This window comes from Perognathus longimembris, chromosome 18 (genome assembly GCF_023159225.1).
Source record: "Perognathus longimembris pacificus isolate PPM17 chromosome 18, ASM2315922v1, whole genome shotgun sequence".
In the NCBI taxonomy this organism is placed as follows: Eukaryota; Metazoa; Chordata; class Mammalia; order Rodentia; family Heteromyidae; genus Perognathus; species Perognathus longimembris.
In genome coordinates this window covers 26540604-26566981 of record NC_063178.1, presented here as the reverse complement: position 1 = coordinate 26566981, position 26378 = coordinate 26540604, and the positions used below count along the sequence as shown (strand labels likewise).

General features: G+C 35.8%; 1 protein-coding gene across 1 annotated transcript in view; it reads right to left on the bottom strand.

The window, feature by feature from the left end:
- Dnajc1 (DnaJ heat shock protein family (Hsp40) member C1) overlaps positions 1-26378 on the bottom strand; it is a 139205-nt gene that overhangs the window by 61759 nt on the left and 51068 nt on the right. Inside the window, exons 2-6 of the mRNA XM_048368017.1 lie at positions 21256-21357; positions 20755-20801; positions 13195-13360; positions 12258-12355; positions 11238-11331 (exon numbers count right to left, since the gene is read on the bottom strand). Of these exons, the coding sequence (XP_048223974.1) occupies positions 11238-11331; positions 12258-12355; positions 13195-13360; positions 20755-20801; positions 21256-21357 (507 nt within the window). The remainder of the gene's footprint in view (positions 1-11237; positions 11332-12257; positions 12356-13194; positions 13361-20754; positions 20802-21255; positions 21358-26378) is intronic.

Below are 26378 nucleotides of genomic sequence, written 5' to 3'. Positions count from 1 at the left end.
TGACATGCGCTTTTGTGGGACATTTCACATTCAAACCATAACAGTACTCTAAGTAAATTTCTGAAAAATCTGCCTATAAAGTCAAATGGTCTGTATTAAATTTTGTTGGTCCACTGACTACTAATCTAATTTCATAATCATACATAGTACGTAATAAAAAACTTTAAAAATTGTCTATTTTGAGTAAGGGTAAAAATTTATGTACAGAACTATTAATACTGAATTCATAACAGGTCAACAAAAATAAAACTGAAAACCAGAAGCTATGCCTTCCTCTACTTGAAACAGTCCTACTCAAGAGGTAGAGCCCCTGGTGTCTCTGAGTTCAACCTCTTACAAAAAAAGAGAGAAATAAAGCCCCAAAGCTACGTTTCCATTTAGACTAAGAGACAGAAGAGACTGTAGTTACCACTTACTTTAATTCCAATCCAAGAATCCTTTTACATATAACTTTCATAAAAATTACCAGATGGAATTTAAGATCTAACAGTTTATTGTACTCACTGGAAAGCTCTAATCATCCAGTTTTGGTTTTCTGTTTTTGTGTTGTTTTTTTTTGCCAGTCCTGGGCTTGGACTCAGGGCCTGAGCACTGTCCCTGGCTTCTTTTTTGCTCAAGGCTAGCACTCTGCCACTTGAGTCACAGAGACACTTCAGGCCTTTTCTATGTATGTGGTGCTGGGAATCGAACCCAAGGCTTCATGTATACAAGGCAAGCTCTCTTGCCACTAGACCATATTCCCAGCCATTATCCAGTTTTGGAAAAAAAACAACAACACTTCTTTTAGCTTTTATATTTGCTTTGAGAAAAGGTCTTGTGATATAAGCCTAGGATATCCTCACACCAAGATCTTCACCCTTCAGCCTCCTGCATGCTGAATTTATAGAGGTATATTATCAAATCCAGACTAGATTTTATATTTCAGGTAATGTTAATACTTTTATCTGCTTTAAGTTTTCATTTCTATCATTAAGTAGTGTCACTTTAGGAAAACTGCTTCACCAATCTGAGACTGAAGTACTTTTTGGCTATAAAACCCTACCTAAGATTTTGTGGCTTTTAAATTTTTCTATATCTAGCAACGAAACCAGGAAAGTCCACTTTATAGTCTATGAATTCTGGAATACTTGTAGCTTATGTTCTCTTTCTAGAAGGCAGAAAGACAGGAGATTATGTCTTACGTTGTGAGATTTTTTTTCCAATTTTTTTTTTTGGCCAGTCCTAGGCGGTGAACTAGGCCTGAGCACTGTCCCTGGCTTTGTTTTTGCTCAAGGCTAGCACTCTGCCACCTGAGCCACAGCGCCACTTCTGGCCATTTTCTCTATATGTGGTGCTGAGGAATCGAACCCAGGGCCTCATGTATACGAGGCAAGCACTCTTGCCACTAGGCCATATTCCCAGCCCCTTTTTTCCATTTTCTTGCATCCTTTTGTGTTTTATAATACACTGTCAGCCATACAAAAATTCAGACCAGCTTATCCATCTCTTCCCATTTGTTTATATAAAATAAGTTTATCTGAAAAGTTTTTTATTTTATTTATTTATTTTTGGCCAGTCCTGGGGCTTGGACTCAGGGCCTCAGCACTGTCCCTGGCTTCTTTTTGCTCAAGGCTAGCACTCTGCCACTTGAGCCACAGCGCCACTTCTGGCCGTTTTCTGTATATGTGGTGCTGGGGAATAGAACCCAGGGCCTCATGTATACGAGGCAAGCTCTCTTGCCACTAGGCCATATCCCCAGCCCCATCTGAAAAGTTTTTTAAAAAAAGGTTCAGAGAATTGATGGTGGCTCACACCTGTAATCCTCATTATTCAGGAGGCTAAAATATGAGGATTATGGTTTACAGACAGCTGGGGCAGGAAAGTCTGTGAGACTCTTATCTTCAATTAACCAATAAAAAGCTGGTTGAGCTGTGGCTCAAGTGTAGAGCACTATCTTTGAGTAAAAAAGCTCAGGTACAGTGCCCAGGCCCTGAGTTCAATGCCTTAGGATGTATACACACACACACACACACACACACACACACACACACACACACACACACACACAGTTTCAGAGTATTAAAAATAAACTGCCTTATCCTGTAGAAAACTTGTATTTAAGTAGAAGGGCAGGCAATTTAGCTCTTCTAGCCTTTCAGAGGCTTTTTCCCCCTTGCTAATTCCCTTGCTAATTAGCTGTGAATGTTTTGTTTGTTTGGTTTCTGACAGAGGTCCATCAGAGCAAAAAAGCTAGAAAGGAAGAGCCCTGATTGTAAAAGGTGGCAACCTCCAATCTAGGCCACCACAATCGTAGTCCCAAAGGGAGCTGCTTCTTAGGAGGGAGAATGCTTTTATAGAAAGTCCTATATATAGTAGGATAGTATTTTCTCTACTCTTAGGGAACTTCAGTGTTTTATTAAGGAAAAAGCTAGAGATTTCCCTCTTAGCTACTGCTCCTACATAACCTTTCATCACTGTTGGAAATAAAAGTACTCACACTGGAAACTTCCTACAAAAATTTTCATTTAAACTGTGTAGATGTCAATTAGGGAGAAAAGATGGGAATAAAATTCCACAACTTGAAAAACGTACATTAGGCAATGAATTTCCCAATGAGTTTTCTATTTTGTTACTTTACTGAGAAATATAACTTAGCACATACAGAAAGATTAGCAGAAAATTGAATAGTGAATTCCCCCCACATCAAGCAAACTATCAAGCAAATTAATTCTGAGTAGTTAAGGTTTGTTTCATCAGGTAAGTATGGGCAATTACAACTATATGATTTAAACTGGTAATCACTGGAGATATTTGGAACTTTCTGATTTCATGTGAGAATCGAATGATCTTAATTTAAATGATTATGGGTTCAAAAATATGAAGTTCTAACACACTGGCAAAAATTAAGTAAGTTGAGAGCTGGGATATAGCTCAGTGGCAAAGCGCTTGCCTTAGCAAGTGCAACATCCTGGGTTAGATTCCCGGAACCAAAAAAGAAAAGAAAAAAAATTAAGTAAGCTGAAAATGTCACATAACACTGACTGTTTTTAACCTTTGCTACTTTCACCATTACAGAAAATATAATAAAAAAAATCCCATGGTTGGAAGTGGGGCGGGGAGAGAGGGGGGGAGGGAGAGAGGGAGAGAAGGAGAGAGAGAGAGAGAGAAAGAAAGGGAGAGGAAAAGGGAGAGGGAGAGGGAGAGGGAAAGGAAAAGGGAAAGGGAGAGGGAGAGGGAGTGTTCTTAAAGGGGAATATAAATTTCTGGGGCTCTTATTTTCTTTTTTTTCCCCATCTTTAGATAGTTGCGCAATAGAGTTGTCATCTAACAAAGCAGTTAGTAAATATAATTTATCTTGATCAATGTCATCCCTCTCAACATTCTCACCCACCCCTCCGCTACCCACCCCCTTCCTTTACTCCTCTCAATTTTGTAGGATATACACTGGATTATCTGCATTTCCCCCTTTCCTTTTCCCTTTGATCATCACCCTAACCGAGTATCTGTTTTATTTTGCTGAACTCTGATTTTGGCTTTCAAAGGAATTACACTGAGATCTCCCTTGAATCTATCATATTTCAGTTAATACTTTTGTATACACTTGCACAGAGGAGACAAAGTTTGGTCAGTCTGCAAGAGAATATATACTTCATTAATAAAGTATAATAAAAGCTTGGCTATAATCCTAGCTACTCAAGAGGCCAAGACTTGAGGCTTATAGTTTGAAGCCAATCCGGGCAGGGAAGTCTATAAGACTCATCTCCAGAGATGGAGACACAGCTCAAAGTGGTAGTGCTAGCCTTGAGCACAAAAGCTCAGGGACATCAATCACCCAGGCCCTGAGTTCAAGTCCCAAGACCAACAAAAACCCAAATGAACTATAATAAAAGGTAGGTATGTGTGTATGTGAACATGATTCAAGCACTCTATACCCATGTATGAAAATAAAATGAAACAGATTACAAATTGTTTAAAAGAGGAGGGTCATGGGAGTAAGAAAGAGCATTAGAAGGGGTGATTCTTTTATTAAAGTACATGATATGCATATATGAGAATATCACAATGTAACATCCTATACAATTAAAATGCACTAACAGGTCACATAATGAGAACAGAAACATAATGGTAAGATGTCCAAGTGTCACTGGGGCTCTATCTTTAATATTCCAGCTAAATTTGAGCCTCAGAGCATTTAAGCCCTCTTTTGATGTAGTCCAAATTCCCTGATACATCCTATGTCTTCTGCTGCTCATTCTACTTGCTTTCTTAGCTAGCTGAACAATCTCCCAGGTTTCCAAGCTTCCCTGTGTATACTCATGCCTGGTATTCCTCTCCAATGTCCTTCTATTCCTTTAACCAAACACTAGCCCTCTGTCTACTCATTGACTTACAAACACTCTCCACATTCTCATCAGAGAATCTGACTTTTTCTTTCTGCTCCTGTGGGTACTTGAATGATACAGGACAGACAGTAATCTCCATCATGTACTCCTTGAACACTGACCAATCTGGTAAAGATTTGATTGAACACTAATATCACTGAACACTTTACAAGTATAGTAGCTTGCTCTGTAATCTACCCCAATTCTTCTGATAATATCCTTTCTCTTTTCCTTTTTTCTGGGGAGGGGGCATTTCAAGGTTTGAACTCAAGGCCTTCTACTGGCTAGACATGTTTTCCTGAGCCAGCTTGTATGTTTTTCAAATAGGGTATTGGGGGGGGGGGGGTGGCGCTGAGGTTGCCTTTCAATGTGATCTTTCTACCTAATGCCTCTTGTGGAGCTGGGATTAAAGACTTGGGTCACAATTCCTGGCTTGGTGGTTGAGATAGGTCTTTCTATCTTGGTGCCCAAACTGGATTAAAACTGCAATCTTCCTGACCTCCTCCTGAGTAGCAAGCATTATAAAAGTGCACCACTATACCTGGCTGAGGGGCCCATTATCTTTCCAAGAGCAAAAGAGAAACAAAATTCAGTGCTGGTGGTAGTAAGAACCTTTAAAAAAAACAGTAATATAAAAATGATCTACTTTTACTTCTATCCTCCCGGATCACAGAAGCACTCGAGTATTTACTGCCATTTCATAGCCATTATGTACTTAGTAGCTACCACTTCTAACACTTACCTTTGACCGATATGTGAGATGGAAACACTCTGCTATCATATCACTCATTTTTATTCTGTCTAAATGCTCTTTTTAATTTTTTATATAAGATTTATCTGTTGGAATATACATTCTTCGGGGCATATCTACAGACTTGAAAGAGTCTTAGATGACAGTAATATGCTATGTGACACCTCTTAAGAAAGAGAAAGTTGGGGCATAATGCTTTCCTCTGGTCTATTTCAACCTTACCACAGTATGATTGTATGAGATGCACAATGTCTACAAAATTATCTTTATATATTACCTAGCACAAAGAGTGGGTGCTTCAGGGTTAAGGGTCTATTCATCTTTCAAGACTCAACTCAAGTGGCTCCACTTTTTATTTTATTTTTTTAAATTATTATTATTATTATTTATTTTTTTTTTTTTTGGCCAGTCCTGGGCCTTGGACTCAGGGCCTGAACACTGTCCCTGGCTTCTTTTTGCTCAAGGCTAGCACTCTGCCACTTGAGCCACAGTGCCACTTCTGGTCATTTTCAATATATGTGGTGCTGGTGAATTGAACCCAGGGCTTCATGTATATGAGGCAAGCACTCTTGCCACTGGGCCATATTCCCAACCCTGGCTCCACTTTTTAGTTCTTCTTGGTCATACTAAAAGGGTGGATCATGCATCTCTGAGTAGCTACAGATATCATTATATGCATGGGAAGCTTATATACCATAGTATATCATGGTGTTTTAACTCATCTATTGTAACTGTAGTTTAAGTAGCAACAAGTCCTAGAAGGCATATTAATTTCTAGAGCCCCTTGTAAAGTCTTGTTTTCATATGTACTTATTAATTTATTTTATTTTTTGCCAGTCCTGGGTGTTGAACTCAGGGCCTGAGCACTGTCCCTGGCTTCTTTTTGCTCAAGGCTAGCACTCTGCCACTTGAGCCACAGTGCCACTTCTGGCTGTTTTCTGTATATGTGGTACTGAGGAATCAAACCTAGGGCTTCATGTATACGAGGCAAGCATTCTTGCCACTAGGCCATATTCCTAGCCCTTAATTTATTTTTGCTCAAGAAGCGTTACACTTCGGATTCCATGTAGTACTATTTTTTGGGGGGGGGGCAGGGAGAAAAGGGAAACATAAGGTAAATTAAGGAGGCAATGAGATAATAAAAGAGAACTTGAGAGCCTACGTTGATCTAAAGTATCACTTTTTCCTGTCTTAGTGGATAACTTTATATGTATATGAAGTATATTAAAGAAATAAGTATTTAGAGAGATTACTACTACAAAATTCAGGTATGGATCCTGCTGTTGTGCAGTTTACCTGATGGAAGCCTCTAAATCTCCTGTTTCATATACTTGTACTTAGTATCTGCAACTCCTCGGGTTCTTTCTTACTGTGTGCTTGAAAGACTGGTTGTGATAGCTCCTAAAGCTGTTTGTCTCAGTGATAGTTGTTACTGTAATTATAGGATTCAATTAAATATTATGTAAAGGTGAAATGTGAGTAACAAAGAAGATTTTTTTTCTATAAGAAACATGGTGAATGCTTTGGAAAGTTCAATGTGAGAGTTGATAAAACTCCCCAGGTGCCAGTGGCTCATGACTGTAATCCTAGCTACTCAGGAACTTGAGATCTAAAGATCATGGTTCAAAGCCAGCCCAGGCAGAAAAGTCCTTGAGACTCTATCTCCAATTAACCACCAGAAAACCGAAAGTGGCACAGTGGGCTCAAAGTGGTAGAGAGCTAGCCTTGAGTGAAAAAGCTCTGGGCAGTGCGAGCCCTGAGTTCAAGCCCTATGACCAAAAGAAAAATAAAAGAGTAGATAAAACTACTTATTCACTAGATATGGAAGACAAGGCAAGTCATGAAATCTAAAAGGATTATATATAGTTATATTGCTTCACCAAAGTCCAATTTAACTCTTCATTAAAGAAATCAAGGTTGTAAATCTGTCTTCAAAGAAAACAAATTATTGGTATAATTTACACAAGAAAAAGGACAAGAAACACCAAGTAATCTCCTATTTAAAAAACACAACAATGGTTCCAAATGACAGGCATGTTCAACATAAAGTACATTTTTTAAAGTTTGAGGTTGTGTGTGTGTGTATAAATAACTTATAGATATTTTATGTTTGGTTTTATTAGGGCTGTTTTGACCTCTTTATCAATTATCAGTCCAAGCTTTCAACTGAAAGAGGTCCTTGTAAATTTCACAAGTATCACACTTAAGAAGATCTTATAGAAGTACTACATAAAGTTTCAGTCTGGGCTGGGAATGTGGATTCGTGGTAGAGCGCTTGCCTAGCATGCATGAAGCCCTGGGTTCTACGCCTCAGTACCACAAAAACAGAAAAAGCTGGAAGTAGTGCTGTGGCTCAAGAGGCACGTACTAGTATTGAGCAAAAGAAGCTCAGGGACAATGCCTAGGCCAGGACTGCCAAAAACAAACGAACAAAAAAACCCAGTTTTAGTATGTTGACAGGCACATGGTTCACAGTATAAAATTTTATGGATGCTAGACTGAAAGCAAAGTAAGACAAAAATCTGACCCTAACAGCAACTACTTAGTATTGCTTTGCTGCTGTAATTCATAAGCTAATGTTTATCAATCTAATATGTTTTCCCAAACAGAATTATAATATAAATATTTGCTTAAAAAACAATCTTATTTTTTCTTATAGGGATATATCTATCAGGAAGTCATAATTAGTGCATAATAAAAGGTCTTAAAAGGCTAATATGCAGAAAAATATTAAAAGGTAACTGGTGTGATAAATGTTAAGAAAAATTTGAGAATTCAAAGTGATCAGATAAAAAGGCCAAAAAGGTTTTGTATAATTTCTTACATTTGCATATTTTCTAAAAATTCATATTGAGGCAAAATAATTGTTTAATCTGTTGGGTCTAGCTACTTTGGCAAGTTATCTTGCATGCTAACTAAAAAAAAAATGCTAATTTTACCAAATAAGTCTTATTTCAAATTACTTAGATTAAAATGTCAAAACAAGTGTTTGAGATTGACATTTCATGTGGTATTCTATTTATACTTCTCCATAAAGTATTTTAGAATTCATCCATATTCTAGTTCTCATACTGAGTATACTCTAAAGCTGAACAAAAAGATCTAAAGATTTGCCCTAAAATATCTTTATCACATGTCCTTATAAACATACACACTTTTCCTCTTTCCTATTAATTCTTTTTTTTTTTTTTTTTTTTTGGCCAGTCCCGGGGCTTGGACTCAGGGCCTGAGCACTGTCCCTGGCTTCTTTTTGCTCAAGGCTAGCACCCTGCCACTTGAGCCACAGCGCCACTTCTGGCCGTTTTCTGTATATGTGGTGCTGGGGAATCGAACCTAGGGCCTCATGTATATGAGGCAGGCACTCTTGCCACTAGGCCATATCCCCAGCCCCCTTTCCTATTAATTCTTAACAACATAATATAGAAGCAATTTTTCCCTCCCAAATTTGATTAAATAGCTAAAAACAAAAACTTTCATAATACCAAAATGCTTCAAATATTCTTTACTAATTATAAACTAATTGCAAGGAATAATTATTAACATGAACGAATCTAGTAGAAAATTGCTAAATAATTGTTCCAGGCTGGAAAAAAGCATAGTAACTAATATTTCACTTTTCATCAAATAGAAAATTTTTATTATAAGAGAAAAATAAAATAAAATATAAACATTCTAATCACTAGTTATTGTGATTAGGGAAAATAGTTCTGATATATAAATACAAATTGGGCAGAATTGGCTCTCTAGCTTATTAGCACTTAATCTTCTGAAATAAAACATTTTTCCTCCAAAAATACAATATTAAAGAACCAAAAAATATACTATCTATTTTCAACTATTATGTTGAAAATATGTGGTGGTATTAATTTATCTAGTTTCTTTCTTCTTTCCTTGTGCTGGTACTAAGGCCTGAACTCAGGGATTCTCACATTTGCTTTGTTGCTTATGGTTGGCACTCTACCACTTGAGCCATACCTCCAGTCTGGCTTTTTGCTGGTCAAATGGAGATGGAGTCTCACAGACTTTTCTACCCTGTTTGTTTTAAACTGTGATCTCAGCCAAGTTTCAAGACTCACAAGCACATATGATTATGGGCATTGGGCAATATAAATTAGCAAAGCAATTCTTTAACAAAATACACTTACCTAACTAAATGTAATAAGGGAAATAGCTGTACAAATATACATACATTACATACATATATAATATATATATTCCCATTTCATTATTTTATCAAGACTAATTTGAAACAGAAATTGACCACTGATTACCACTAAAGACAAAATGTCCTTACTCCCCACAAAGTACAAATAAAACACAACATAATATTATGTTTTATGTGTAATTATACAAGTATTTATGTAAAGGTTTTTTTTGTTTTTTTTTGTTGTTTTTTATTTGTTTATTAATTGAACACAAATTTTTTTACAAGGTGTTGTGCATAAAGGGTACAGTTACATAGTAGGGCAGTGTGTACATTTCTTGTGATATCTTACGTCCTGTTTTTCTATCCCTTCTCTAGGTCAGGTAGACATATATACAATATACAATGTATCAAGAACATATATAGTATTCACAGACTTGGTCTCTACTGTCTCTCCGTCTCCCTTTGTTAACAGTCATATATCAGGGAGATCATGCCCCTTTGTTTTCTGTGTTCTAGGCTTGTCTCGCTCAACATTATTTGTTCAAGTTCTGACCATTTCCCTGCGAATAACAATATTTCACCATTCCTAATCGCTATGTAGTATTCCATTGTGTATAAGTACCATATTTTTTGGATCCATTCGTCTGTGGAGGGGAATCTGGGTTGTTTCCATATTTTGGCTACTGTGAATTGTGCCACAATAAACATGGAAGTACAAATGTCTTTTTGATATCTTAGGTTTTGCTGTTTAGGATAGATGCCTAGGAGTGGTATGGCTGGGTCATAGGGTAGGTCTATATTGAGCTTTTTGAGAAACTTCCATACTGTTCTCCAAAGTGGTTGTACTAATTTGCACTCCCACCAACAATGGAGAAGGGTTCCTCTTTCCCCGCACCCCCTCCAGCATTTGTTGTTTACTGAGTTCAGAGTATAGGCCATTCTAACTGGGGTGAGGTGGTATCTCAGGGTTGCTTTTATTTGCATTTCCTTTACTACCAGGGATGTTGAGCATTTTCTCATGTGTTTCTTTGCCATTTTTATATCTTCTCTTGTGAAGTCTCTCTTTAGCTCTTTTGCCCATTTCCTAATAGGTTTATTGGGCTTGGAGGGGCTTAGTTTTTTGAGTTCTCTGTAGATGACAGATATCAGGCCTTTGTCTGTTGCTGTGCTGGTAAATATCCTTTCCCATATCGTTGGCTGTCTTTCTATTTTGGTGGCTATGTCCTTAGCTATGCAGAAACTTTTTAATTTGTAGTAGTCCCATTTGTCGAGTCTTTCCCCTATTTGTTGTGCCCCTGGGACTCTATTCAGGAAGTTCCTTCCTGTGCCTGTAAGTTCTAGCGTCTTTCCTACTCTGTTAAAGGGTTTTTATTAATGTATTTAAATATTAAGATAATGAGTGAAAAAGTACTTGAGATGGGGTCCTTTTTTACTGGGTATGTATTAAATGCAGATTAAGCTTTTATTGTTTTTGTGCCTGTGCTGAAGACAGTATTTTTATTTCCTTTTTTTAGTGTACTACAATTCTAAGGTGTTCTAAAAGAAAATAAGTAATAATTATAAGGCAGGCACAGATGGCTCATGCCTGTAATCCTAGCTACCCAGGAGTCTGAGAATTGAGATTCCAAGCCAGCCGGGGCATAAAAATGTGAGACTCCAATTAATTAGCCAGCAAAAGCTACAAGGAGGGGAGGATAGCTCAAGTCGCAGCGCACCAACTTTAAGAAAAAAAAAGCCAAGCAAGAACACAAAGCCCTGAGTTCATGAGAAGAGAGAGAGAGAAAGAGAGAGAGAGAGAGAGAGAGAATAAAGGAATAGGAGTTAAAATAATAACTATTCAAAGTTAGGACTAACATAAAAATACAATTCAATCAACATCATACTCATATATTCTATATAATAAGCACTTACACAGCAGACGTGGGCATAATTTCATGAATTAAAAATGAAAGCCTGTAATATTTTATGGAAGAAGTACCTGGATTAGATGAGGCAGTGCTATTAATGTTAGGCAAAACCAAATTCCCAGCTTGCATGGAAGCAAATCATGCCACTGTGGTTTTATTAGCAATCTGAAAGTGAGAAAAATCCAAACAGATCACCAAACAGAAAAAAAATGGGAAAGAAAGCATATATTAAAAGCTCACAAATTATTTTCTGAATGCCTATTTCACCAAAATAAAGTATTTAAATACTATCATCACTTAATCTGACTTATTCTATCATGAAATGTGGCAGTTATAACAAATGAAATACATATAGCAAGTAAGAGAATCTTGGACAAAATTTGGGGAAAGAGGCTCCAAATCAAATTAAAAAGATAAAGAAATAAAAGCCTTCTTTGTAACCAGGACTCTCATTGCTTCTGCAAAATGAATTCTTAAACCTTATGATTACACTTCAGCTATAAACGACTAACCATCTTCAGTGTTCCCAAGTGCTGACAACCAGATAGGAAGGCTGCAGCATAAACAAACCAATACATAAAAATTAATGTCATTTGCAGTTCACTGAGGCATTATTCACTGACGTCAACAGAATAGAAGCCAGGCAGAATAGTCTCTGATGTCCACCCTACATTGATCTAGTTTCTGCCCTGCTGTGTGAACTGTTTAAACCCTTTATTTCTTTCTATGAATCAATAAAAGAAAATGGTGGCATCTTTCTGAGGGCACTGTGTATCACTTATGGCTTCTTTACTAATTGTCATTCCTAAGTGAAGAGATAGTATAATGCTTTGCTTCTAAAGTTTAGTATAAAAATTTTAAGTATAAGAATCTGAGAGATTTATATCATCTAAATACATATGAGCACTTTATAAAGAAAGAAAACTTGTAGGGATTTTGCCCAAGATTAGAATTTGTTTTATAATTGATGGCACATTAGTCTTTATAAACCTACTACAGATGTAAATGACAATATATCTGAAACAGATATACATATGAAGTTGAATCCTATTTAAGAGTTTCAAATTATACAGTATTTTATATGCTCTCACCTTTCATTTTTTTCTGAAGCACCAAGTTTTGCTATATCCATACTTTTGCCGCCTGTCTTTTTTTTCTTTTCTCTCTTTTTTCTACTAAGAAGCTCATCCTTAATGTGGAAAAGAATTGCGGATACAAATTATCTTAATATGTACTCTTCAAAGGTTATCAAGACTCTTCTATGAAGGGTAAACACTTTAGAGGAGTATTTATGCAAATATATGTAGGGTCCAAGATAATTAAGTAAAATAATCTTTCACAATAAGTGTTGCTATGGTATCCAGGTCTTAAACACACATGGAGTTCAGCACTGTCAGTCATGTGCATCTCCATAGCAATCTAAGTTTTCTAAGAAGGCAAGGCATTTAACTTACTTCTCTCATTCATTCAACTTTAATGTCACTTCGAAATACAATGAGTAAACAGACGTTAATTCATGAATAAATGTTTGATTGTCTAACAAATAAATAAAACCCCAGAGCAAATAAACTCAAAGCACCATATTAAATAAGCCAAGTATAATTTTCTGGATAAACTGATTTTAAGTCATAAAATATATTACTCTAAAATATTATCTAATTAAGTATTTTCACAATACTCATTATGTAAGGCCATGACAAAAGGTTTCTAGAGTTACCTTACATTACAAATAATTCTATTCAAAAGGTGATAATTACTGAAACATAGCTCTTTCTACCTTCGGATTTTCAATGACATATTTGGGACCTTATAAAGTTTTCTAACAAACGGAAAAGCTATATTTTTTTCAAGAATTAAGAAAGTATTATGTGTTCTTGACTCAGAAATAAATCAAACAATAACTATTGAGTGTAAAATCATTAAAATGAGAAGCAGAAAAATTAAAATTTCATCACTTGAGAAATAAATATCGGAAATTCTATATAAAATGAAAGAAGCTAGGTTATCTGATTTATCATCAATACTTACCAGCTGTTTTTCTAGGTAGATGGACCAAACCACAGCATAATGACCCACTGTGAGAATAATGAACAAGAGTAATGCCAACTCAGCATTGCTCATTTTTCTCACCCGCCTGTAGTAGAATACAGGCTGTCTCCAATCTGGAAGTCCATTGAGCAGAATCTCATCGTACCTACAGCAACAAATACAGCAATTTTCATGGAGAATTTAAGATACACAAAGAACAAAAGCTACTTGTATCTATATTTAAAAAGAAGAAAAATAATTTCTTCCAAATTGATACCATTTATGTAGATTGTTAACATTACAGTGTCTAGTCCATGGCTCAAGTAACTGCAACTTTCTAGAAGATACAGTCTGGATGTCAGATCTCATGTTTTACACACAGTGGTGTGACTCCTGGGCTGACACCACATTACGGTCTACCTGTCTACAATAGTCTCTAGGAAATCACTCATCACAGAGGTCAGTAACAAAAGGACAAGCTCGGGCTGGGAATATGGCCTAGTGGCAAGAGTGCTTGCCTCGTATACATGAAGCCCTGGGTTCAAGTCCCTAGCACCACATATACAGCAAACAGCCAGAAGTGGTACTGTGGCTCAAGTGGCAGAGTGCTAGCCTTGAGCAAGAAGAAGCCAAGGACAGTGCTCAGTTTCCGAGTCCAAGGCCCAGGATTGGCAAAAACAAAACAAAACCAAAAAAACCCCCAAACAAAAGGACAAGCTCAAAAGGAGAAAAATCAAGTTCAGAGCTATGTGTTACTATGAATTACATATTACTTGAAATAAATTCAGAATAAACTTTTCAGTCAGTGCTTTTTTCCTACTCTCATACTATGTGGTTCAGGGATGAAACATTTATGCATATTATTTTGCCGGTTATTTTAATGGAGTAAAAGCCTATAAAATGTGTACCTTTGTTTTTATTTTCATGTTCCCTCAGAAAACAAAAAAAAATGTAGACTAGAAAGGAACATGGAAACAACCAATGTTAATGTCTCATTTACAATAAAACTATTTGTCAACTTAATTTAAGTGGCAATTCACTCATTTGTAGCTTTTGCTGGAAGGGAAGAATATTAAGCAACAGCTTATTTTAAAAGGTATTTTAAAACAATTTCAGCTAAATTTCAACTTAACTGTCAGGCAGTTATACAGCAGATATTTGTAAGGAAAAACTAAGAAGTAACGTTATTATGAAGCTCAAAAAAATGATCACACACAAACATTGTATGTTCAACACACACAACCTGTTAATCTTAATTCAACACAACTCATTAAATATTCTAATCACACTATTTCCAGAAATAAACCTTCACTGAAAGGCCTAATTTGGTGCAACACATTGACCAAAATATTTTAATTAAAAATATTCTGAGTTAGTCGCAGCCCTAATTACAGGAATAGAAATAGGGCCTACATTGTCAGGCAGGTCAGTAGAGCTCAGTAGTAGGTTTTTCTCAAGTAAATTGACCGATCTAGGAATAATAGCGCAGCTGCTAAACTGCCAGTCTTGACATGTAAATCAATTTAAATGCAACAACTGCAGTAGCTACTTTGATAGTTATTAAATTGATACCTTGGAGATATGCTAAAAAAAAATAAAGCAGAGAGCTTATTAGAGGAAACTTTATCAGTAGAAAAATATGGTTATTAATGTGAAGTATTTTATTACCAGATTTAAAATGCCTGATTTTTAAATCAAATTTGGTTATTAATATTACTACCACAGAATAACCAAATATTAAGGGCAAATTACATTAATTACTACTGAACCTTTAAAAGGCAAACTGTATTATGTAAGAGTCAAAATATGGTTCTATATAGTAGCAGGGTCAGACAAAATTTGGTGTTCAACATTATTTTTACAATATTTGTAGTACTTCCCGAATATTAACATGAAGATAAAATAATATGACTCCATAAAACTATCATTTTTCCTTTAAAGATTAGTGTTTAAATCAACCTTTAAGAACAACCTATTTTGAATTAGACAGAGATACGTTAAAAAGGCTTTAAATACTATAAAATAAGATGCTGTTAGAATGAAGTCCAATTTAAGTTTAATGTTTATTCTAAATCCTTATTTCATTTCAGATTTGTTGAGAGGATAAAAAAGGTGAATATAATCTCTACTATGAAATAACTAAATAGAAAAAGTCATTATTAAAAAAGAACATCTAGAAAAGGGGAGACAATATCTTAGTAGCATTATTAAATTTGTTTTCAATCTAAACTACATCAAAAGAAAACACAGTGGAATTCAAAACTAAGAATCTTATCAAATATTTTGTCAGCATCATGGCAAAAGAGGCTATTAATAGCGATTTATTAATAGCTATTTTTCTGCCCTACATATGAACTGTATCACGTATAACTAAATTCAAGATGGCAAAACCTCAGGCACTGAACACATTAAACAAAACCAGATTATTTACTAGGCTATGTCTGCTACTCTAAACAACAGAGTCCAAGGATCAAGTTTAGAATCAATGCTCTATTGATTTTACCATCAATGAACATTATGGCTCACATGACTGCCATTTTATGGAAAGATAGTGTCTATTATAGTTCACTTTTTAGAATATATGCTATTAAAGATAAATTACTGCTTTCCTGATGAAATGACAAATACACTTCTTAAAATACACGAAGATATGATTTATGTTATTTAAGAGAAAACATTGCTAAAAATGAAATTTAAAATACTGCTTTATTACCTATTTATTTTTAGCCCACAGCAATGTTAAAATGCTCGATAATTGAGAATAATACGGTAAGTATGCAATTAATATCAGCTTAAAAATGTGAAAATGTATAAACATAAGACAGAAGTAAATCTCATGACAAAATATAAATACAAAACATCATATGGAACTAAAAAGTCCTTTTCCTGAAACTTTAGGAATGCATTAATGATCAATTCTATATACCCAACATATGGCCGAACCTATGTTTACTTAGCTTGATTTTCTTAAAATGTATACATAAACAAAAAAGAATGGTTGCATAATACTTAACCTGATTTTCTTAAAATTTATATATAAGCCAAAAAAAAAATAACGGTTGCATAATCATTAGTGAGTTGCGTACTGGAATCTGCAATTCATCAAATATAATTATCTACTATTAATATTGTAAAACAAGTCAATTTAAAATTCTTGAATTACCAGCAAAAAGCAGTCATAAAAATTGATATTGGCATATTTCCAAAAACAAATTAGTAATTATGTAACTAAAATAGAAAATTCATGTAGTATGAAAGTGAATAAATACTTCTATTACATGCCTAAATTGTGAATTTCCATCATATAAAGCTTAAAATTTAAGATTAAGAAACAGCAACACAATTTGACTTGGGTAAGATTTCAAACTTTTTAGTACAAGTTAATTGTACAGCAATCATAAATTTAAAAAAGACTAAAATGGACCTCATATTTAAAATCACATGTGTCTGCTCAAGCTGAGTATCTTGTGCATGTCTTGTACCTCCAAGTAAGGAAGGTACCAACATTAAAGTCCTCCTCAGATAATGTTTATTTTGTTTTGAACACACTTGTAACCAAATTTCCAATATTTATACAATGCATCTTTATGTTTTAGCAAATCAAGGCTAATAACTATTTTTAAATACACATGTAAATAGGACATGATTTTACTTAGTGGACTAAAATATATTAAACTTCTAATAAATGTAGTAACATAAATAAAATAAACAAAAGGAATTGTAAAGCTTGGCCCCTCACACCAATACCAATAATCCTAACCACATGAGAGGCAGAGATCAAGAGGATCATGTGGCTTGAGGCTGGTCAGAACATAAAGCTTGTGAGATCTCCATCTCAGCCAATAAAAGCTGGAGCACATGCTGTGTACTTGTTATCTCTCAGGTATGTGAGAACTGCAAATAGGAAGTTTACAGTCTAGGCCAGCCCAGGCAAAAAGTGAGATCCTATTTGAAAAATAGGGGCTCAGGATATGGCTTAAGTGATAAGAGCACCTTCCTGGAAAGCTCAAAGATGAAGTTCAAACCCCAATGTGCTAACAAAAACAAGCAAATAAAAAAATGGAAGTAGCAAAAGAATGCTGGTTAAATCTATAACAGATTTTAAACAAAAGTAAATATGTTAATAGTACTTATGTGTATAGGTAAAGACTGGTACCCAGTACTTTCACTAAACACAAGTCTCCTGGAACATTGTTCTCCCAAATTAGCAAGTTAGCTAAGGAGTTAGGAAAGGTTGCTATACTAGGTTTCCTTATACTAATAAAAAAAACCTGTTATGTTCATACTATACAGCCTATGCCTTTATTCAAAATGGTACTCCTAAAAATCTAGGAAGTGAATCACAAGTCCGGACAAACACTTATATGTTTCATAGCATCAATGCCCATCAGCAGAAAGTGTTAACCCACAGGTCCATCAATTCATAAATGATGAACAAGTGTTGTATTCATACTTGAATTCATATAAATGTAATCATACTCATATTTTCGTATGGAATACTATTCAGCAATAAAAAAGAATAACAAACCAGAATATGCTACAATGTGGATGAACCTAACAGGGTAATAGTAAGAAGCCATATTCAAAAGATTCATATTATGTAATTCTAGTTATATATGAAATGAGCAGAAAAGATTATAGGCCCATAAAATAAATCAGTTAATGCCTGGGACCAAGGTTATAGTTGAGAATGCCTGCAAATGAGCTTCTATTTTCTTTAGTGATAAAGAAAAGTGCTATTTTCTTTTCAAAAATTGGATTGAGAACTCAATGCGGAGGAGCTCATGCTACTCAGGAGGCTGAGATCTGAGGATTGTGATTCAAAGCCAGCCTGGACAGGAAAGTCCCTAAGACTCTTCTCCAACAAACTAGCAAATAAAGAAAAAAGTGCCAACAGTGGCTCAAATGGCAGAGTGGTAGACTTGAGCAAAGTAAGCTCAGACACAGTGCTCAGGCTAAGTTCAAGCCGCAGGACCAGCACAAAAAAACAAAAGAACTGGATTTGGGCGATGGCATGTACAACTCAGTCGGTTAGTTTATTTCACTGCTATTTCCTTTCCATCACACTAACATGCAAATAATGCATCTGATTCCAATGAAAATGTAATTAATTGTATGTATAGAAAATAAACAGCAAACATGTCTATGACATGTAAATTCCTAGAAGGTTCACTTAATTCCATGAATATTATGGTAAATAACTGCAAAATGTACTTGTTAATTCTAATATTAGATGATCTTTTTTAAAGAATAAAGCTGAATTCTTTTGTTTTTAAGGAATTATGATTTTAAGGTAATCTCAACAGAAATGCCTTTCTCCTATTGGCCTAAATACTGATAGGTCTCCTGGCCTCAGGCGAAGGCTTTAGAGAAGTGATTCTCAGCTTGATTAGTTAAGACTTTTGCCTCAAGGAAAGCCAGTTACCAAAGAGTTACTAGTGCCTCTAGGGGTAAAAACTACAGCTGTTGGTGTTAACTGTCAGATCCACTTTTTCTACCAACAATTTAAACTAAATGCGGAGGGAACTAATCCTGAAAAGATGGTTCAAGAGGCTATCTTAATGAAGAAACAACTTATATGTAAGAAGTTATTTGCTCTGAAAAGATAGAAATAATTTCAGTAATTGAAAGAAACTGACTCCTAAGACAGCAACAAAATTTGATGCCAAACATGTTAGAAGTCTCAATAAAGCTATTTTACACACACACACATTCTTGATGTATGAAACAAAACAAGGGGCTCACTGGGAGAAATCAACTAGGAGACATGTATTGAATGACCAACACTTCTTTCAACACACTTGGAGAACTCTTTCAGCACAATAGATTATCTCAAACCAGAGGAATGTCTGTTATGGGACCTGGACCAATGCCAGTCCTTGTTATAAAGCAAAGACCACATCAAGAGAATATCTTGAATTGCTGCTTTGCAATCTGACAAACGGAGGCATTTAAATTAAGCAGTTATGATGAGAACCAGAGTGGTAGCTAACATTTTTGGATGTAGAGTAATTCCAGGCAACAAATTTAAAGAAAGATTCAGATTGTCACATAATTTAAGTTTTTAAGAGCTCCATAGACAAGATATAGATATTTAGGCTACCTTGAGCTTAAATCTCAAATACCTGTGTTCTTTTTAAAATAGTCTATTATTGTAGAGCAATGTTTCCAATGTGGCTGGGAATGTGGCTTAGTGGAAGAGTGGCTCGCTTAGCATGCATGATGCTCTGGGTTCAATTCCTCAGCACCACATACACAGAAAAAGCCAGAAGTGGACACTTTGGCTAAAGTGGTAGAGTACTAGCCTTGAGCAAAAAAGAAGTCAGGGACAGTGCTCAGGCCCTAAGTCCAAGGACTGGCAAAAAAAGAAGACAGATTTCAGATGTGGTTCACTACTGTCTCATAAAATCACTTCAGTAGACTACAACCAATATTGCTTCAAAAAGAAAAAAAGAGGGGCTGGGAAATGGCTTAGTTGTAGAGTGCTTGCCTTGCATGCATGAAGCCCTGGGTTCAATTCCTCAGCACCACATAAACAGAAAAAGCCAGAAGTGTCACTATGGCTCAAGTGGTAGAATGCTAGCCTTCAGCAAAAAGAAGCCAGGTGTGGTCAGGCCGAGTCCAAGCCCCAGGACTGGCAAAAAGGCAAAAAAAAAAGAAAAGAAAAGAAAAGAAAAGATTAGACAGCCCAGAATAGAAAAATCAATGTCACTTGCAACAAGAGTTTTATGAAACTTTTGTTTCAGTTGTGTGTGTCCATGTGTGTCTTGAGATGTGGTTTCAAAAGTACTTCTTGTGTGTTTGACTTTTAAAACTTTGAAGTCCCTATAAGTGTATCTACAACATTCCATTCATTCTATAGGAATACAGGAAAAGAAAGGAGCCTCTGGAAATCTCCTCTACATCACTAGCATAAACCACTAATACATTACTACTCTTCTGAAAGGTGCACAAAGAATTCTGAGTTGCTTCCACTCTGTGATTTACCCTAAACCCAATTATTGGAGCAGGTTAAGGAAAGGAAAGAAAACAAAAGAAATGAGAAGAGATGAATATTTGTCTTCCTCTCTAACCTTCTATAGGCTCATTCAAGTCTATGCTCTCACTCATAAATTGGGTTATTTGGACAGTGACGAATCATCAAGAAACTATCCTAACTTGACTATAGCTACCAGGCTAATTTTAAACATTTAAGGAAGGGTCAAGGGAGGAAAGATCAAGTACAAATAGGAGTTATTACTGACACATGGAAAAGAATGAACATTTGTTTGAAGCCAAGTAGTATTTGCATTTCCCAGGGCATAAACACCCATGTTAAAAATCTCATCTAATTAAGAACTTGCTAACATTATGGGTCCTAAATCTAAAAGTACTGGATCAACCTACTGACTATTTTAAATAGAAATTAACTCTGATTTAAACACATATTTGTAAAACAATGCATTTCCTTGCAGAAATGAATATAAAATACTTAAAATGCTTAAGACTATACCCTTTCCTCTTAAAAGCTGTGGCATAGAACTTTAACATCTTAATTCAAAAGCACAAATGAATACTCACCTCTGTCTTCTTTCATCATCCTTTAAAACTTCATAAATGGCCACCAACTGAAACAGAAGCATTACTTTAAAATAAAAATACTCTCAACTAAAAGAAAGCACACAGGAGGTTGAAGGCTGTAATATGCACATGCAGAAAACCCTATTTGCCCAAATGCAACCAACATAACATTTTATATCTTTGATAGCACTTCTAAAAGTTTGAAAATATCTGAAATCTAAATGAATCTTTCTGAAAAAAGTATGTAATACATATGCTTCTTAAAAGCAAAAGCTACATTTAATAGACAATATAATTATGACAATTATGACTGTCCAACAATTTAAGAGATTAGAGTAACATAAAATGTTGGTGAAAAAGTATTTCACAAAAAAAGAAAATATGGATGCCATATTTTGGACTATTTCATTTTTAAATGGAAAAAATTCTACATGTAAGTCATTATTTCTACCATAGATTTATTAACACATATGTCCCAAAATAACAGCATATTTCACTTACTTGTCTAAACTGAGTTTCTGCATTGTCTTCTTTATTCTTGTCTGGATGTAAAGTCAGTGAAAGCTTGCGATATGCTTTTCTGATGTCTGCAGATGAAGCATCCTGGAAGGGAGGGGCAGGAGGAGGAATACAAAGCAAACTTTGTCAGAGAAAGAAATTCCCAGAACCTTGTTAAGATCTGAGAAGACAGCCAACCAAGTGCAGGACCCCAGGCAATGTAATTTGAGCAATCAGTCTAACAACCAGGCTAAGCAGCTAGTCTGACCCACATGACTGAACAATTATTCAATCTAATTTGGCTCTCCTACTAACTTTTCATTACCATAGAGTCATTTAAAGAGGACAGTATTTGGCAAAACTTTTCAAACACTTGCCTTCCTAAAATTAACCAATAAATCTTTCCGTAATTAAAAGATCAAAGAAACAAATTAAAAATTAATGCATCTGTATGCCTCAAAGGTCTTTGTTTAGAACCTTAAAGCCAGTTTCTGAATCCCATATGTACTTAATTGTTATTTAGGTTGAATTTACTATCCAGCAGCAACCAATGGAATCCCAATTTCACGTATCAAAAAGTTATATGCCCGGACTGGGAATATGGCCTGGTGGCAAGAGTGCTTGCCTGGTATACATGAAGCCTTGGGTTCAATTCCCCAGCACCACATATACAGAAAACGGCCAGAAGTGGCACTGTGGCTCAAGTGGCAGAGTGCTAGCCTTGAGAAAAAAGAAGCCAGGGACAGTGCTCAGGCCGAGTCCAAGCCCCAGGACTGGAAAAAACAAAACAAAACAAAACAAAAAAAGTTATGCCCATTTAAAGGCAGTTACAGTTCCATTTATCAAAAATAGTTATAATTAGGAAATTATTTATTTTTTAGTTCTTTAAGGAGTAATTTCAATGTTCAGTACTACTAGTCTAGTTTTCAGAAATACATTTTTTAAAGGTTTTTTTTTTTTTTTTTGCCAGTCCTGGGCCTTGAACTCAGGGCCTGAGCACTGTCCCTGGCTTCTTTTTGCTCAAGGCTAGCACTCTGCCACTTGAGCCACGGAGCCACTTCTGGCCGTTTTCTATATATGTGGTGCTGGGGAATTGAACCCTGGGCTTCATGTATACCAGGCAAGCATTCTTGCCACTAGGCCAGATTCCCAGCCCCAAGAAATACATTTTTTAATTATTGTTACTATAGCTTAAATATGTTTAACAGGTCATTGTGACTCAGTACCTCGGATACAAATGGGTGTTAAATTATATAGTCTTGTGTGTGTAGGTAAACTTGGAAAACTTAACTATATAATCAGTGTAAAAGGCATAATAACAAAGAACATACTGTCAAAATTAGGGTTTAAAATTTTATGTCCATTATGTTTAATCATATTCCAATAATACTTGAGAAAAAATTTGTCCAACAAATTCAAAAAACTACTTTTACTTTAAAGTCCAAAAAAAAAAAAAAAGCACAAAACCCTATATACCTAACACTAAACTGTTAAGAAATAAAGTTGGAGAAAGATAAAATGAATTAAGCTTCCCTTTATGAATCATTTTCCTTAAGTCTTCTGGAACTTATTGTTTCAGGATAATAGGGTACCCTAAGTGTGAATATTTTGTGACTATGGAGGGCTAAGGAGTTATAAAATGAGCAGAGTAAGCACTGTAGGTAATAAGGTTGTTTCTTCCATTCTAATTGGCTTAATGAAATAGATGTGCTCCTTATATTTAACATAAGCAATATGTGGTAGAAAGGGATGATTATTTAATGGAAAAATATGATGAATCTTTTTGTCGAGTAAAAAAGGCTAAGTGACAAATGAGTAGTCATTCTGTAATTGGGGTTTTAAATTTAGATTTTATTAAATTGGGACTGTACTAGAGAAAATCATTACAAAAGTAGATTTCTTACAAAATAAGAGCTTAAGTATCTTTCTCAATCCAAATGAATGCAAGACCTATGACATACTTAAAAATAACTAATAGGTGCTGGTGGCTCACGTCAGTAATCCTAGCTACTTAAGAGGCTGAGCTCTAAGGATCATGGTTCAAAGCCAGCACCAGCAGGAAAAGTTCATGGGACTCTTATCTCCAATTAACCACCAAAACACTGAAGTGGAGCAGTAGCTCAAGTGGTAGAGTGCTAGCTTTGCGCAAAAAAGTTCAGAGGCAGCTCCTAGGTCCTGAGTTCAAGCCTCAGGACCCTTACAGGGGGGAAAAAAGAAGCCTAACCATGCTCAGTTGAAAAGCTTGGAGGAATTTTACTATCTAGAAAGACATACTATAAACAAGTTGCACCTCAAAATTTTTATATATTTATTTATTTTACAATTTAATAACTCGATTTTATTTTAGCCATAAAAAACCTATAGTTACAATTATTATCCAGCTGATAAGGTAAATGAGGCAGAAAAATTAAGTATTATATTTAAGTTTGCATTGCTTATACATAAATAAAAATAGAATCCAAGCACAGAATATATGGCTTTAGAGCCAGTTCTTCCTATGTTGGCTGTGCAGCTTCAGATTAAGGCTGGATAACTTCACGAAAAGATACAGAATTATGAAGGCAGTGAGGATACCTTACACTCTTATTAATATTATAATTTAAATGAAGCATATCCACAAAACCACAACATGAATTTGTCTGAGGGAAGTGTTGTTGTTGATAATGGCAATATTTTGGGGGTCTCACTATGTTTCCCAGGCTCCTATCAAACTCCTGGGCCTGATTCTGCTGCCCTAAGAATATAGGCACACACTACTGTCTCAGGCTTCACACTCACATTTTTTGTTTGGTTTTGTGATTTTTTTTTTCTTCAGCACTGGAGTCTGAACTCAGGGAGGCTATTGTGTTTGCTAGGCAGAGACACTCTACCACTGGAGTGATACTCCCAACCCTCTTTTGCAGGTAAGGGTTTGCGTTTTTGCCTAGAGACAGTCTGAACTGGAAGCTTCTACCTATGGCCTCTGCATGGCTGGAATTAGAAATGTGAGCCACAACACCCATCTTGTTGATTAAGGTGGAGTTCTCATTAACTTCCCCCAGGCTCACCTCAAACAGTCCTGATCTCTGCCTTCCAAGTAGTTGGATTACAGGCATGAAATGCCAAACCCAGTTCCAAGACCCTAATATGTTCTGTCTCTTCTAAAACACTTTATATCATATTTCTGTTAGGGACTTAAATTTAAACATTCACTTCCCCTATTCATCAAACTAGAATTTTTTTTTTTTTTTTTTTTTTTTTTTTGGCCAGTCCTGGGGCTTGGACTCAGCGCCTGAGCACTGTCCCTGGCTTCTTTTTGCTCAAGGCTAGCACTCTGCCGCTTGAGCCACAGCGCCACTTCTGGCCATTTTCTGTATATGTGGTGCTGGGAAATCGAACCCAGGGCCTCATGTATATGAGGCAGGCACTCTTGCCACTAGGCCATATCCCCAGCCCAAACTAGAAAATTTTTGATAGAGCTATGGGTAAGGTGGTCATCTTTATCAATATTGATATCAGGTGATCTAATATATTAACTTGCTAGATCCTTTCCATTTTAAATGTGTTACAGTTCTTTGCAAGCTGAATTACCTTAACACTTGGATAACCTCTGTAGAAAGGAGACATATTGTCACTCTTTTAAAAACTTTGAGTGCAAAATATGCTCGTCAAAATTGAAAATGTGTAAGACACCAGTGAAATTGGCAGGATAGAAAACTCTAAGGGCCCAGAAAGAGTGAATAACCCGGCAAAACTGTCAGAATCAACTTTACCTGAACTCTAGAAACCAAAGTTTACCGCAATCAAGCATGCACTTAAGAATCTGCAGTCAGCTGATTCTGAGAGTAAAGGTCTTGAGCATGCCATCCTAAGCTCTTGGTATGGTTCCTTGTGCCAGAGGGAGTATACACTCCAAATGAAGACAGAGATTGGTAGGATGGACTAAAAATAAACATGATTTAACTTCATGGTATGTACAACAGACTTACTTTAGAACCAAAGACACAGCTTAAGTCGAAAGTGAACAGATAGAAAAAGATATTCTGTGCAAACAGTAACCAAAGACAGATGTAATAGAAAGACTACTAACATCATACAGACTAATGATTACTACAAAGAAAAGACATTACCTAATGATCATAAATTCAACCCAATTCAACTATATGTATATATATATGTGTGTGTGTGTGTGAACTCATGTCTATAATAACAGAATCTCAAAATATATAAAGCAAATATGGATAAAACAAGAGAAAGAGAAAAATTTAAGTAGTTGTGCTGGGTGCTAGTACTCACCCTTATAATCCTAATTACTCTGGAAGCTGATCTGAGGATCTTGGTTTGAAGCCAGCCCAGGCAGGTCCATGAGACTACTGTCTCCAATTAGCCACCAAAAAGTCAGAATGGGAGCTGTGACTCAAGTATTAGAGTGCTAGCCTTGAGCAAACATCTCAGGGACAGTAACCAGGCCCTGAGTTCAATCAAGCCCCAGGACTTGAAACATATGTACAAAAATAGTTGAAAATTTTAATGTTTTACTTTTCAGTAATGATAGAACCAACCAGGAAAATAAGCAAGGAAAGAGCAAAAAATATAAACTGATCAGAAACACAAACAGCAGCAGAATAAACATTTAGGTCAAGTGTACAAGGGAACATCCCCATGGGCATGTTAGGATATAAATTGAGTCTCTCAGTACATTGTAAAAGACTAAAATTGCTGGACGACACTGGCTTACATTTGTAATCCTAACTACACAGGAGGCTGAGATTTCAAAGCTAGCCTGGTCTGGAAAGTCTGTGAGACTCTTAATTTCCAGTTAACTACCAAAAAGCCAGAAGTGGAGCTGTGGCTCAAGTGGTAGAACACTAGCCTTGAGCATAAAAGCTTAAGGACAGAACCCAGGCCCTGAGTTCAACTTCCAGTGCACGCGTATACACACAATCACACACAGGCACAGGCACACGCGCATGTGCGCACACACGGACTAAAATAATAAGTATTCTCTGACAGAAAGAAGTAGAAATGGATGACAGAAGAAAGTTTAGAACAGCCACAAATAAGCAGAAATTGAAGAACACTGTTGTCTCCCTGTTAAGATATATATGTTAGAAGACCATTTTCAGTTACAGGCCAGTAAGCTGTAC